The sequence below is a fragment of the Dromiciops gliroides genome, chromosome 4 (genome assembly GCF_019393635.1).
Source record: "Dromiciops gliroides isolate mDroGli1 chromosome 4, mDroGli1.pri, whole genome shotgun sequence".
NCBI classification, from domain to species: domain Eukaryota; kingdom Metazoa; phylum Chordata; class Mammalia; order Microbiotheria; family Microbiotheriidae; genus Dromiciops; species Dromiciops gliroides.
This window is the reverse complement of record NC_057864.1, coordinates 233,320,284-233,334,434: the sequence shown is the minus strand read 5'-3', so window position 1 is coordinate 233,334,434 and position 14,151 is coordinate 233,320,284. Positions and strand designations below refer to the sequence as shown.

Below are 14,151 nucleotides of genomic sequence, written 5' to 3'. Positions count from 1 at the left end.
TAATTGCATAATAGCCTCAAAAATCTGAAAACAGTCATATTTAGTGAAACCAGTACCAAATCTCTAGATTCAATGGGAGAAGCAAATATCAGTGTAGAATAGTTGCCTTGGGAGAAAAGCCTAGCTGTTTCCAGATGGCTGAAGCGTTCTTCATATCAAAGAGTCAGTTGGATTTGTCTCACACGGGATTATCAGCTCACAACCTAAAAAGATGAGAGAGAAGGAAAGCTGGACCCCTGAAGACAACAGGAGTTGTGGGTAGTTCATAGTGAGGGGAATTCCTGAAGGCTGTGGAACTAGGCAACAAAACCCTATACAATCTGGGCCCTGCCTTTCTCTCCACTTTTATTTCCCACTACTCCTTTCCTCTGCTCTAGCAAAACTGGCCTATTCATGGATCCTAGAACATGTCTTCTATCTTTGTTCAAATAATTTGCCCATCCTAGAATGTTTTTGTGCCTACTCTCTGTTTATCCAAGTCCTGTGCCCTCTCAAAAATCCTTCTCAAGTCACATGTAGAGCTTTTCATAACTGGTACCATTGGTCCTCCATTGACTACCTCTACCACTTGGCACTTGTCCTGTTATCCTTGCACTGTTAGGTATCTTTTTTAGGGGATATGCCCTGTTTGCTCGGTCAGGTAGTAAGCCCCTCAAAATCAAAGACGTTGAATTCTCAAAGGCCCAGATCTCTTGTGTAAGTTAAGACTGTGTAGGAGACTGTAGTATAATGGACAGAGAGATCCCTGTATGCTGAGTCAGAAAACCTGCCTTCAGCTCCTGGTTCCACCACTTAGATCATGGGATGTTGAATTTGGAAGGGATTTTAAATCCCTTGTTGAACAGATGAGGATGAGGCCCAAAAAGGGGAAATGATTTCATAGCATCATGTGAGCTAGAAGGGACTTCAGAGGTCAGTCATCTAGTCCAAGGCCCTCATTTTACAGATGAGGAAATGGAGGCCCAAAGTCACATAGTGGCAGAGCCAGAATTTGAACCCAGAATCTCCAACTCTAAATCCAGTGCTTTTTATAATGTAAGAGGCAACCTCTGAGATGAAGGACCAGGGTCTGAAAAGGGAGCTAAGCCTAGAAGGACAGATTCCCTCAGTCCTTGATGCAGCTGAGATTTACGGGACCAGAACACCTGGATCCCATGTTTACCTTTGGAGTGCTGCTTTGGAGATTCTACAGCTACTCGCTTCCGACACAAGAAATAAGCAACAACTCCAGTAAGGACAAAGACAACCCCAAGGAGGCACAGAACAGATATGGTGGCAGAGTTGCCCAGCTGGTTCACTTGTCCCTTCTCGGCTTCCCACTTCAGGTTTACTATGCTGCTGTTCTCCGCAGGGGCACTGGTGGTGTTATTGAGATAGGTATTCCTCATTCTTCTGGGCTGGGTACTTGTTGATTGGTTGTTCTGGGAGAGTGGATTGGTGGTGGTAAATGGAGGTGAATGGTCCAGGACTGTCGGCTTAGGGCCCTGGATCCTGGTGGTGGGGTAATCATTGTGGGTGCCCTGCTTTGCAGATTGGTATGTCCTGGCGATTCCACATTCTGAGAAAACAAGATGAGAGAAGTCTGGGGAACTGGAGAGAAAAGTGAAGAAATAGGGAATGGAAATGAAGGAGCTAGTAGAGATGGTGGGGTGGGTAAGAGAGTTAAGTAGAAGATGTAAAAGAGGGGATAGATATAAAGAGTATAACTCCTTACTCCAATGTTGCTAACAATCTCTTTTTTCTCCCCAAGCTACAAGCATTTATTAAGTGTTTATTATGTAAGGAACTGTGCTAAAGCTCTGAGATACAAAGAAAAAAGAAAACCTATACCTGTCCTAAAGGAGCTGGGATTCTCTTTTCCCCCAGTTTTTTTTTAAATAAATGTTATCGCTAGCTTTTATTTTTTACCTTCTCAAAATTTCTCCCAGAATTTTCCCCCTCCCTCCCAGAGAGCCATTACACATAACAAATAACCTTTTATTTTTTGAAGAAAAAGGAAGAAGAAAACAATTTTTAAAAAGAGAAGAGGAGGGGGCAGCTAGGTGGTGCAGTGGATAGAGCACCGGCCTTGGATTCAAGAGGACCTGAGTTCAAATCCAGCTTCAGACCCTTGACACTTACTAGCTGTGTGACCCTGGGCAAGTCACTTAACCCCAATTGCCTTACCAAAAAAAAAGAGAGAGAGAGAGAGAGAAAAAAGAGGAAAAAATCAGCAAAGCTAAAAATATATATAATATTTTACATCCATGGAACTTCCACATCTGCAGAGGAATAGGAGTGTATTATATCTTTGCTTTGGTTCTCTGTAATTTTGCAATACTCACTTTTGATTTTTTTTTTGGTGGTTCTTTTCATTCTCATCATTTTAATCATTATGTACATTGCTTTTTGATTTTACTTCCCTCTTCATCAGATCACATAAGCCCTTCCATGTTGCCCACAATCTCTTAAATTCGAAATCCAAGGGCCTTTTTTTCAGTGCTTATCCTTCCTGATCTATTCAACATTTGACAATGTTGTGATCACTCATAGGTACTCTCTCCTCCCTGGGTTTGTATGGGTTCTCCTCTGATTGTTCCTCATTTTTCTTTGCTAGGTCATTAACTATGTCCCTTCTCCTTTGCCTAGATATATACCCCTTTGGCTCTGTCCTGTGCCACCTTCTTTTTCTATACAACCCCCCTTACTTTAATCTCATCAATTACCATAGGTTCATTTATTATTTCTATTCAGATGATTCCCAAGTCTGTAAAGCCAGCCCTCACCTCTTTCATGAACTCCAAACCTTTACCTCAGCCTTCAGTCTGTCATTCTTTTCAGTTGTGTATCCATTTCTTCATGATCCCATTTGGGGTCTTGTTGGCAGAAGTACAGGAGAGGTTTGCCATTACCATCTCCAGCACCAGATGAGACAAACGGGGTGAAGTGACTTGCCCCAGGGTCACACAGCTAGTGTCTTGAGGCTGGACTTGAACTCAGAAAGAGGAGACTCCCTGACTCCAGGCCTGGCACTCTATTCACTGTGCCATCTAGCTGCCCATATCTCAGCCTGACTTCCTTCAAAGCCCAGCTCAGTTGCCCCCTTTCCTGATAGCCCCATTGTTCTCTCTCCCCTGAAATGACTGTATTTATTCTGAATGTTGTTTCCCCCAATAGAATGCAATGTCTTTGCATCCTCAGTGCCTAGTATAGTGCCTGGTACATGGTAGATTTTCGAAATTAATTGAGAAGAGGAGAGAATTGGAAGGAAGATAATAGCTTGGGAAGACAACACAGTTGATCTGGAAGACAAAGGAAAGGGGACTAAGGGAACAGAATTAACTGATGGGAAGATGCAGAATTAAGAGAAAGCTGCAGAAAAATAATGTTAATAATGGGAAAGAGGGGGAAGGAGTTGTTTAAGAGATAGGTGGATTCTCACCATGGTTGTCAAAGCAAGTCTTTAGGTTCTGGACCCAGGCATTTTTGGAGCTTGAACACAGAGTTCTTCTGGGCAGGTGGAACCTGGTTAGGAATTGGGGAAGGTATACTGCCTCAGTTCTCAATTCTGAAGTTTCACTTTTCCCCTTTTTACACTGCTAGAAACCAGTTGGCCCTTCCTCACTCCTTTTTTTCCCCCTAAGAAAACATATTTTTATTTCCTGAAGCTACTGTGGAAACACTGTTTTGCTATGCTGCTAGTTTCAGTAGAAGTGAAAGGACTTTATTAGTACAGGGGAAAGAAATCGCAACATGATCACAAAACACATTGAGAAATGATCAACCTGATTATTTTCTGACATCTTAAAAATTGAAGTATATATACACTATGGCTCAGTTTTTCCAGCTCTGAAAAAAGTAGTCTTTATAATTGTTTTTGTTTTTACATTCATTTTTTCACTTTCAGTTACAAATTCCCTTCCTCATTCCTAAGCAATGAGCCAGTTTGGGATTCCCCTGCTCCTGGGCAAGATACAGTTTACTCGGGAGAGAGGGGGGAGGGGAGTTTGGTCTTTGGGGGGCAAGTCAGCACTTGAAGGTGGGGAGCGAAATGAGGGGGTTGGTATTACCTTATGTAATTGTGGCAGCGATCATATCCCTGTAGCTTAGTAATGAGTAATTGCCACTGTGTAGGATTCGGGGAATCGGGCAGTTTCAAGTCACAAGGGCAACTTCCTACAATACTGCCCTGGTTTCCAAAGACTAAGGGAGAGAGGGAATAGTAATGACCCAGGTGTGCGATAGTCACCCCCTCCCCAACTCCACTCGCCACAACCACAACTCCAGTCTAGCCATCTCCAGGATTCAGGTGTCTTAACTAGGACTCGGGTGGCTTAACCAATACTCCCTCTGCGGCCAATCAACACCTCAACACCGCTAACCTGGAGGAAGACCTAAGCAGAACACCGTCACACATCCCCCCTCTGCTCCCGACCACCCGTGCTCACACACACCTTTTTTCCTTCGCACTGGCCATCTCACCTGCCTCAGAGATATGCAAATTCTTACTCCCTATAAGATACTTCTCTCTCCCCAGGACCGGGCAGTCCCCCTCCCCCCGCCCTCGTTTCCCTCCCACCCACCCCTACCCTCCATTTCTCAACCCGACCACTCCACGTCCCCGAAATGGACCCGATCCCGGGAGCCGACCCATTCACCACCATCCTCTCAGACCTGTCTGAATCAGCGTCAGGAGTAAGAACAAAAATTTCCCGAATCTTCTCATGCTCCTCCGGCTGGCTAGTCCGGAGCTCCACTCTGGCTGGGTTCACTGGGCTGACAGTGAGGGGCGTAGCCCCAAGGACTTCTCTCTCACTGGTCTCGGCGCCCCGGAAAGCTTAAGTGACTGGCTCTCCAGTTGGGAGGAAGAAAGTTCTTCTCCTCTTTAGGCTGGGCTATTAGGTCATCTTTGGTTTCGGTAGGAGGTGAAAAAAAAAAGTGACTGCATCTGCCTCCGCAGCGGGAAGAGGCGGATGGCGTGGGAGGACAGGGAGACCACAAGGCAGACCAGATTTTGAGAAGCAAAGGAAACTCCCAGAAACATTCAGGGACGACAAAGAAATGGAAATCGACTCCAAGAAGCAGAAACGGTGTTGCTGAGCCCGGGAAATTCCCACAATCTTCCCCAAGTTCATAACTGGAGTGCCTGGAGAGATGGCTGTCGGGGGCGGGGGGAGGGGGGAGTAGCTACAAGGGCCTGGGTTCTTTGCAGACAGATCTTTGTGACCTAGGGTACTTTCACTTCCTCTTTTCCTAGTGGTAGGCGCCAGTAGACTGACTCTTGCAAAACTCTGGGGAGAAGAAATCCAGATTCAGGATTTAGCTGCTTCCCTGTGAAGAGACACAACTAGGAAGGAACTTTGAAGTGTCGCCTTATATTCCTCAGTTAGTCAAAGATGGCAAAAGATGGAAATAGTGTGGAAGGCGTTGCCAGAAGAGTAGCTCACATATACCATACAGTTAGTTGCTGGATCCCACAATTAGCTTAATCACTATGGAAATCACATGAGAGAAGTCACTGAGCTGTTCGTTCCCTTTGACCCAGCCATTCTTCTCTCTACTAGTGAAAGACAAGAAAAATCCATATGTATCAATATTTGTAACGGCACCTTTTATGGTAGCAAAAACTTGAAAACAAAGTAGGTGTCCATTGACTGGGGGAAATTTTTAAAGGTGGTGTATGGATATAAAAGAATATTGTGCCTTAAGTGATGATAAATATGAGCTGCTCAAATTTGGGACGAATTACGTTTGAATCGCGCAGATGAAAAAGCAGAAACAATATACACAACTCATCAAGTGTCAATATTATCAATCAAAGGGCAATATTAGTTACAGAAAATGGATGATGGGATATGCTACTTTCCTCTTGGTAGAGAATCGGAAGGCTGCAAGGCCATAATGTTACATACTCTCAGTCAAGGTTGAGGTATCAAACGCCTTTGCTTTAACCTTTTTTTGTTGTTGTTGACTGTTATAAAGAAGGGTGCAATGAGGAAAGGGGGGTGGATTACTGTTGAGTATCATGTAAGAAAAAAGTGCATTCATAAGGCATTTTTTAAAATAAAGAAACTAAGGTCTTTGCGTATTAGCCTCCAAAGACTGGACTCAGCTGCAGGGGGAGTCTAGCCTCTGGATGGGGGTGGGGCGTTCTGCGCGAGAGTGCCAAGTCTAGGTTGGGGGGGGCGTGATGTCACAGCCCTCCCCCACCCCGCCACAGTGTATTTACCTTCGAACAGAGACGGCCGCTGCAGGTAAGGGGGAAAGCCCGACAAGCATACGCCTCCAACCCAAATCTGACCAAGACGATGGGCAACCTGGCTCTTTTCCCTCTACTTTCTGATGATAGGCTGTTAGGAAATTCACCTTTCTTTCCTGATGATTTCCAGGTCTTCCTCTCACAAAGAAACAACAAAACAAACAAACAAAAAAAACCCTCAGCCGCAAATGAACTAATCTCCGCCCTCGATTCAGTTTCTGGGTTCCACTCAATCCCTAATAAGCTCTATCTGCAGCCCCTATTCCTTAGTCTCAGCAGCTATTTTCACCTAATTTACAGCCTCCATTCCTCACCTTAAATTGTGACCCTCTCGGTCTAATGCTGAACGGTAGCCCTATCTACCCTAGCTCCCCCTTCTGCAGTCGACTCTCTCAGCCACTATCCCCAGGACCCCTGTCCGTGGCCCTATTCCCTATCCACTCTTTAGTTTTAACCCATGACCCCCAACCCTAAAACCGTAGTCTCCATTTCCCTATCTTCACTCCATCCTAACTCCATCCTTTCCTCCCCGTCTGACTTGACTCCTTTGCTCTCCTAGAAATCATGGAGTTTGTATCTGGTTATCGAGATGAGTTCCTTGACTTTGCTGCCCTCCTATTTGGCTGGTTCCGCAAGTTTGCCTCAGAGCGAGGAACTGGGGTTGGTGGGGGGAATGGGCCTGAGGGTCGATCAAGGTTGATGGAGGCCCAGGTGAGAAGGTTACCCCCAGACCCTGCCCTCTGGGTCCTTCATATCTTGCCCAACCGTAGTGTGGGGATCAGCTTGGGGCAAGGTGCTAAGCAGGGACCTGGACCAGGCCTGGGAGCTGCCCGACTCTTGGGAGATGAGCCCCCTCTCTGTCTCAGAGACCTCAGCCCCTATGTCAGCTTTGTTAGCCTTGAGGATGGAGAAGAAGAGGATGGGGAGGAGGAGGGCACAGGTGGAGAGGAAGGTGAACTGGAAGAGGAAGGAGAGCAGGCCACCACCAGCCGGGAGGCTACCCAGGATGCTGAGACAGCTGGGGAACCAGAAGATGCTGAGGAAGAGGCAGGAGGAGAGGACAGCAGTGGAGGGGACACCAGAGATGATGGAGGAGAGGATGAAATGGGGCCAGAGAAGAGAAGGGGAAAGAGAGGTGGTAAGAGGCCCCAACACAACCTTACTCCTGGTGTTGACCCAACTCTGCACTCTCCACCAAAAGTGGCTTTGTTCCTAAACTTGCTCTATCTAGTTTTCTGCCAACATTTCCCTGCTACACTTTTAACCAGAGCCACATTTAAGGCAGGACTTTTCCCTAAGCACTTTCAACATATGAAGTACTTCTTCCAAGCTGTGGTCCAGAGACCATTAGTCTTTATACCTTGTGCTTCATGGTCATCCACCAGCCCATGTGCCCCTGTTGGAGTTAATGGGAAGCAAGTCAATCCCCAGGTCAAGGAGTAGGGTATATGGAGATCAGTAGAGGTTAGAGGACTAGGGTGTCTAAAGAAAAACTATCAATATTTTACTCCACATTGTAAACACAAGCCTGTCAAAAACATTTTAAAATTAATTTATCATCTATAATCAAAGCCTTGTTCTTCTCAGAGAGAGAAATATTCACACCGACATAGTCCCCTTATGCCCTTGGACATTTCCAACACAAGACATTTTGAAGCAACATTTATGGAAATACTGAATTAAGAACATTTCACAATATGATAAAATATAGTTAAATTAAAATTGGGATTAACATTTTATATCAACAAATAGAAAAATAGTCACTTAATCTTTCCTCAAGAGCTCTCCCCTTGGATTAATTCCCTTTTCCCTTTTGGGCTAATGGGCATTAAGGCAGTGATCTCTACTAGATCTGAGATGTTTCACTTTCTACAAATGGTTACCATCCTTAACCCATTTTCTGGGACCTTGAGCTTTGTTTCTCTACCCTTTTCACATTTCCCTAAAAGAATTAGGCAAAGGCAGAAAGGTTTTTAGTGGAGGTCATTATTGTCTGAGAAGTTTAAGGAGTAATGAACATTTTCTTCCTTATGGTAAATCTGAAAAGGACCAGCCTGGAGAAATATTTGTTTCTTAATATTTTCAGATGAATTAAAAGAGATTTTAATGTGCAAGATGTGTGTGTGTGTGTGTGTGTGTGTGTGTGTGTGTGTGGGCGGGGGGAGCATGGACAATCCCTCTCCCAACTCTACTGAATTTACCCTATATATGGGAATTCTTGATAATGGCTCTGCTTTTGCCTCTCCTCAGGCTCCGCTTTCCTGAACTCCTATCCCAGATCCCCAGTCTTCCTTTGTATATGAGTTCTACTGTTTCTTGAACCCCAGTCCTTCTTCCCTTTCATCTGACTTCTTCCCTCTCTTCTCCCAGATGCTGCCCCCCTACACCTGGCCTGCCTACTTCTGGTGACAGATGAACATGGCACTATCCTGGGCATTGACCTACTGATGGGTGGACCCCAAGGGAGTGGAAGCAGGGCCATTGGGGCTGAGGGCCTGGCCCAAAGAGCTTACACTCTCCTCTGCCACAGTATGACCTGCCCCATGGGAGCTGGAGACCCTAGAAGACCTCGACAGCTCACAGTGGGAGACCCCCAGCTACATCGGTACAGAGATGTGGGTCCCAAAAGGGTGTGGAAAATGGCACAGGAAGAAGAAAGGGGAAACATGGGATCCTAAATCAGAAGGGGATGGGAACTGGAGGGTGTGTATACCTGTATCCCTAAAGAATATAGGGACTGTGGGGGCAGCTAGGTGGTGCAGTGGCCCTGGATTCAAGAGGACCTGAGTTCAAATCTGGCCTCAGACACTTGACACTAGCTGTGTGACCCTGGGCAAGTCACAACCCTCATTGCCATGAAAAAGAAAACAACAACAACAAAAAAGAATATAGGGACTGGGAAGGGAGCTTGAGACCTGGATGTCCCATGCCCCAGCTCCTGATGGGTATAGGGAATTAGGGGTGAAGGGCTGGTTCCCCATGCTGAAATTCATCTCCTTATCCACCCAGGGAACTGGAAAGCTTGGTCCCAAGACTTGGGGTGAAGCTAGCCAAAGCCCCAATGAGGACATGGGGCCCCCGTCCAGGCTTCACTTTTGCCTCACTCCGTGCCCGGGCCTGCCATGTGTGCCATAGACACAGTTTTGAGGTGAAGCTGATGCCCTGGTGAGCAGCTGTCATGCATAGGGGTTAGACACTGAAGGTGGAGAGGGGCAGGTCTGTCAGGTTATGTGTCCTGTTCCTCCCTGTAACTGTTCTACTCTTGGTCCCATCTCCCCCAGCCCCCAGTGTGGTGCAGTCCTGTATTGTGGGGAGACCTGTGTGTGGGCCGACTGGCGACGCAGGCCAGATGATGTGAGCCATCGATTCTGGTGCCCAAGACTTGCAGCTTTCATGGGGCGGGCTGGGGAGCTGGCAGCCTTGCCCTTCACCTACACTGCTGGTACCAGGAATACCTGAGCCCATGGGGGACTCCGGGGGACCAAGAACTAGGCTTTTAGAGACTATGGAAAGACCAAGGACTGGGAAGTCTTCTAAGATAATGATGCAGGGTTGGAGAGGAGAGGAAGAGGGCCAGAAGAGGGGTGTCTTGGGTGGGGACTTGGGTACAAAAGACTGGGGTCTGGGTTAGTGTGTCAAAACTCCCTGGGGCCAGAAAGATAGATACCTGGGCCCTCACTGCCTTCTCTGCTCCTCCAGAAGTAACAAATGAGATGTTTAACAAGGAGGCATTCCTGGCCTCCCGAGGCCTCACAAGAGGCTACTGGACTCAACTCAGCATGCTCCTCCCAGGTCCTGTTGCCCCAGGATACCCCCCAGGCAATGGGCCTCCCCTCAGCCTTCTCCTCAGTGGTTCGTAGGACTTCCTGGGAGGCTTGGAGCAGAAGGGGGTAGGGGGGAGTTGTGCCTGGTCCTTTCTCATCACCTCTTCCCAGCTTTGCTTGTATTCATCCTGTCCCAAAGGCCATAGGAGATACAGCTACAGAAAAGTGGGAGAACACTACAGGGAGAGGATGGAGGGAGGGCCAGAGCATGTCCTAGGCAACAGGCAACAAGCATTTAAGTTCTTACTAAATGCCAGGCACCATACTAAAGTTGGGGGTACAAATAAGAGCAAAAAGAAAGACAAGTGCCTACCCTCAAGGAGCTTATATTCTAACGGGGGTAGGGTAGACCACACATAACAGGGAGCTGAGGTGGTGGGGGAGGGAGTTTCAGAGATAACTTCCTAGCTCTCTCCAAATCCACTCGAAACACATACATGTATACAAACAAGGGTCACCTCAGGGTCATCCTGTCCCCAAGTACCTCCGCAAGCCAGCAACTCTCCTAGCCCACTAAGCTGCATAAAAGAGTTTCTCCCCCTTAGTCATTCCCTATCCCCATGCCCCATTCCCACCTCCCAGTTCCTATCCAAATGTCTCTAAGTATAATTTCAGATCATCTCCTCTGTGGTGATGGACAAGTTATTTCTCTCACTCATTGTAGCCCCTCTCCTTCCTCCCAGATCTAGTTCCCCTGCCTCCAAGGGATAAGGAAGGCTAGGCTAAGGGGGGATCCCTCCTCCAATCCTACTTACCTCTTCTCTTAGGAGATCCTTATCAGCTACTTCAAGGAGATGGACCCCCCCTGATGCCTCCTGTGCCTCCTGACCCACCTCGAGGCCCTTTTGGTGAGGAGACTTCATCTCTGAAAGCAGGACGGGAAGGTGGGGAAGGCAGGAACCAGAGGCTGGAGGTCTGGCTCTGAGTCCCTAAGAATAATGAGAGCTCTGGTGGGGAGGAGTGTGTAGAAGGGGCCTGTATCTCACAGAAGCCTTTATCTCCCCATCCATTCATCCCTTCTCATGTCCCCACCACCACCAGGTTCCTGGCAGGATTACTATGCTTGGCGTGGCTTGGGCCTGGACTCCCCCTTGGCTGTTCTCCTTACCTACCCACTGACTGTCTACTATGTTATTACTCACCTGGTGCCCCAGTCTTGTAAGAAAGGAACTGAGAAGATGGAAGAAGTTGGGAGGCATTAGAGATGGGGGAAACTGGGGAGGGGCTTGGGGTCCGACTCGGGTAAGAAGAGGTAGCAAACCAGAGAGGACAGAGTGGGAAGGGTGAGGAGGTTAACACTCTAATAAACTGCCCCTCCCCCTCTCCCCTTCTACTTATACACCTAGTCCCAGAGCTGAATATCCAGAACAAACAGTCCCTGAAAATCCACGTGGTAGAGGCTGGGAAGGAATTTGACCTCATCATGGTGTTTTGGGTGAGACCAGAGAGCAAAGTAGGCGGGGTGGATGCAACTCAGTAGTTTCTGACATAGAAGGTGCTGAGGGGGGGCAGCTAAGTGGCACAGTGGATAGAGCAGTGGCCCTGGAGTCAGAAGGATATGAGTTCAAATCCGGCCTCAGTCTCTTGACACTAGCTGTGTGACCATGGGCAAGTCACTTAACCCCAATTGCCTCACCAAAAGAAAAAAAAAAAGAAGGTGCTGAGGGAGGCAGATGGCTGAGTCCCTGGAGAGGGAGGTTTGGGGAGGCTGAATTATTGTGGTCTTAAATGAGAGCGAGCTGGAAAAAAACAACAGACACCTGGGTCTTGGAAGGGAGGGGCAGGAATAATTGACCGTTATTCCCTAGGGTCAGGTAGGAGAGTTGAGGAGGCAGATACATAGAACTGGATGGAGGTGGGGAGAGGACACAGGTGTTGTGGTGCTTGGGGGAGGGGGTGGACAGTTGAGTGTGATATTCCCCTTTCTTCTGTCTACCTAGGAGCTCTCTGTTCTACTCCCTCACGTGGCCCTGGAGCTGCAATTTGTGGGTGGTGCTTTGCCTCCGGAGAGTGACCAGCAACATTTTACCCTTCAGAGGGTATGATGGTCCTGGGGAAGAGAGGGTTACCCTGATCCAAGAGGATCCGATACAGTTAAGATGCAGCCTCTGGTCCACCACAGTCACCTAAGGGCCTTTCCCATAACTGACCTTTTCTCTCACCTTCATTTCTTCCTTTCTTGATCTATATCCAAAAGCCTGTGCCCAAAGCTTTCTCTGATCTCTTTCCACCAGGATGGATCAGGAGTATCTGTGCGCCCAGGCTCCGGGGTATCTGCCCGTCCAGGCTCAGGAGCCAAAGAGAAGGGAAGCCGTCGGGATCTGCAGATCAAGGTTTCTGCCCGGCCCTACCACCTACTTCAGGGACCCAAGCCTGACCTGGTGATTGGTAAGAGGCCCAAATGCCTATCCTGTAGAGAGGGAGGGAGAGAGAAAGAGAGAGAGAGAGAGAGAGAGAGAGAGAGAGAGAGAGAGAGAGAGTGAGAGTGTGTGTGTGTGTGTGTGTGTGTAGGGGAGCTAAAATACTCCTCACTCTCTCCTTTCTGCCTCTTCCTCAGGATTTAACTCTGGCTTTGGTCTCAAGGACACCTGGTTGAGTTCTCTGCCTCGATTACAGGTATAGAGAGTGAAAAGAAAAAGGGGGGGGTGGCAGAGGAGGTAGGGGAAATGGGACTATAGGGGATTCTTTCCCCTTCTCCCTTCTTTCTATTACTGACCACCCTTGCTCACTTTTCATTCTTTGGATATATTTCGATGTCTCTAGGACTCTGAATCACCCATCACCTTCCCCTTTTCTTTTGGGGGAAGAGAGCTCTTAGATCTCTCTCTCTCTCTTTCTCACACACACACTCACTCCTCCCTACCTGATTCTAGATATTTTCCCCTCCTCACTAATTCTTCAGTGTGGACAAAGTGTAAAGTGCTTCTGTGTCCCTATCCTCTGCTTTTTCCCCTACAGCAAGGCTCTCTGGTGGGGGGAGATATTTTCCCATATGCAAAGAAAGGTTTAAAGGGGTCTCTAATCCTGAATGTTCTCCTCCAGTCTCTTAGAGTCCCTGCATTTTTCACGGAGAGCAGTGAGTACAGCTGTGTCATGGATGAGCAGACCATGGCTGGGGCCACAGGAGGGGGGACCAGCCCACCACAGCCCAACCCCTTTCGTTCACCCTTCCGCCTCCGGGCCGCAGACAACTGCATGCCTTGGTGAGGGACTCTTCTGGTGCTTGAACCCCATCTCCCTTGACGGGTTTCCCTAAATTTGTGCCCTTTCCTTCCCCACTACTACTTTACTCCCTAACACTACCATCATCCCGAATTCCTTGCATTCCTAGGCTCCCAGATTTCTCACATTTCTTCTTCCTCATGACCCTTTTCTCCGTGCCCATTTCCTCCACCTCCTTTAACACCCCACTCCACACACACAGATTTGTAATCTCATATCTATAGAATTCCACTCAGAGACCTCACTGCCTTCAGCCCTGCACCCTCTCATCCACATCTCTGGCCCTCATCCCACTTCTTCCTTTAGGTACTGTAATGCCTTCATCTTCCACTTGGTCTACAAACCTCCTCAGGGGAGTGGGACCCGCCCTGCCCCTGGACCCGCCCCCCCTGTCCCAGCCCCAACAGTCCCTTTGGTCCCTGCCAGAAGGCGAAGAGGAGAGAAGAGGCCAAGTCGTGGAGGCCGAAGGCGAAGGTGAGAGTCAGAGATGGAATTATCACTTCCCATAACATTTTAAAAGAAGAGCCTCAGGCAGAGGGGAAGGGATAGCTGGGAAACAGGAAAGGTAAATAAAATGACTGGTTTGAGAGGCAAATAAAACAATGTGAACTGGCCCCTCTGTTCTCACTAGATCCTCTGGCAGCTATGTGGCACAGTGCATAGAGTGCTGGGTCTAGAGTCAGAAAAACCTGAGTTCAAATCCAGCCTCAGTCACTTCCTAGATGTGTCACCCTGGGCAAATCACTTAAATGCCATGTGGCTCAGTTTCCTCAACTATAAAATGAGGATGTTAATATTAAGGCACCTACTTCCCAAGGTTGTTGTGAGGATCAAATGAGATAATATTTGTAAAGTGCTCAGGACAGT

General features: G+C 47.8%; 2 protein-coding genes across 3 annotated transcripts; one reads left to right on the top strand and one right to left on the bottom strand.

Moving 5' to 3' along the window:
• Nucleotides 1–23: 23 nt before the first annotated feature.
• On the bottom strand, nucleotides 24–6,258 carry CXCL16 (C-X-C motif chemokine ligand 16). Its single transcript, XM_044003341.1, has 5 exons — nucleotides 6,209–6,258; nucleotides 4,654–4,794; nucleotides 3,422–3,504; nucleotides 1,163–1,558; nucleotides 24–203 (listed from the first exon to the last, which is right to left on the bottom strand). Exons 1-5 carry the CDS (start codon nucleotides 6,256–6,258, stop codon nucleotides 151–153), a joined length of 723 nt encoding a protein of 240 aa, XP_043859276.1. The 3' UTR covers nucleotides 24–150.
• A 390-nt stretch (nucleotides 6,259–6,648) lies between these two features.
• Nucleotides 6,649–13,867, top strand: ZMYND15 (zinc finger MYND-type containing 15). Of its 2 annotated transcripts, XM_044001718.1 has the most exons (13): nucleotides 6,649–7,376; nucleotides 8,609–8,843; nucleotides 9,248–9,403; nucleotides 9,520–9,680; nucleotides 9,938–10,090; nucleotides 10,830–10,910; nucleotides 11,104–11,220; nucleotides 11,409–11,497; nucleotides 12,003–12,101; nucleotides 12,297–12,450; nucleotides 12,620–12,678; nucleotides 13,105–13,265; nucleotides 13,591–13,867. In XM_044001718.1, exons 1-13 carry the CDS (start codon nucleotides 6,803–6,805, stop codon nucleotides 13,760–13,762), a joined length of 2,211 nt encoding a protein of 736 aa, XP_043857653.1. In that variant the 5' UTR covers nucleotides 6,649–6,802; the 3' UTR covers nucleotides 13,763–13,867. The 2 variants fall into 2 exon arrangements, with proteins under 2 accessions (XP_043857653.1, XP_043857654.1); XM_044001719.1 differs by lacking the exon at nucleotides 11,104–11,220.
• The last annotated feature ends 284 nt before the right edge of the window (nucleotides 13,868–14,151 follow it).

Excerpts from the sequence above, each read along its gene's own strand:
- CXCL16 (XM_044003341.1), bottom strand. The coding sequence starts at position 6,258 with ATGCTTGTCGGGCTTTCCCCCTTACCTGCAGCGGCCGTCTCTGTTCGA. Across the intron at positions 4,795-6,208 it reads GCGGCCGTCTCTGTTCGAAG|TGAGAGAGAAGTCCTTGGGG; the intron begins GTAAATACACTG and ends CGCCGAGACCAG. Across the intron at positions 204-1,162 it reads TCCAAAGCAGCACTCCAAAG|GTTGTGAGCTGATAATCCCG; the intron begins GTAAACATGGGA and ends TCATCTTTTTAG.
- ZMYND15 (XM_044001718.1), top strand. The coding sequence starts at position 6,803 with ATGGAGTTTGTATCTGGTTATCGAGATGAGTTCCTTGACTTTGCTGCC. Across the intron at positions 8,844-9,247 it reads GGAGACCCCCAGCTACATCG|GGAACTGGAAAGCTTGGTCC; the intron begins GTACAGAGATGT and ends TTATCCACCCAG. Across the intron at positions 12,451-12,619 it reads CAAGCCTGACCTGGTGATTG|GATTTAACTCTGGCTTTGGT; the intron begins GTAAGAGGCCCA and ends CCTCTTCCTCAG.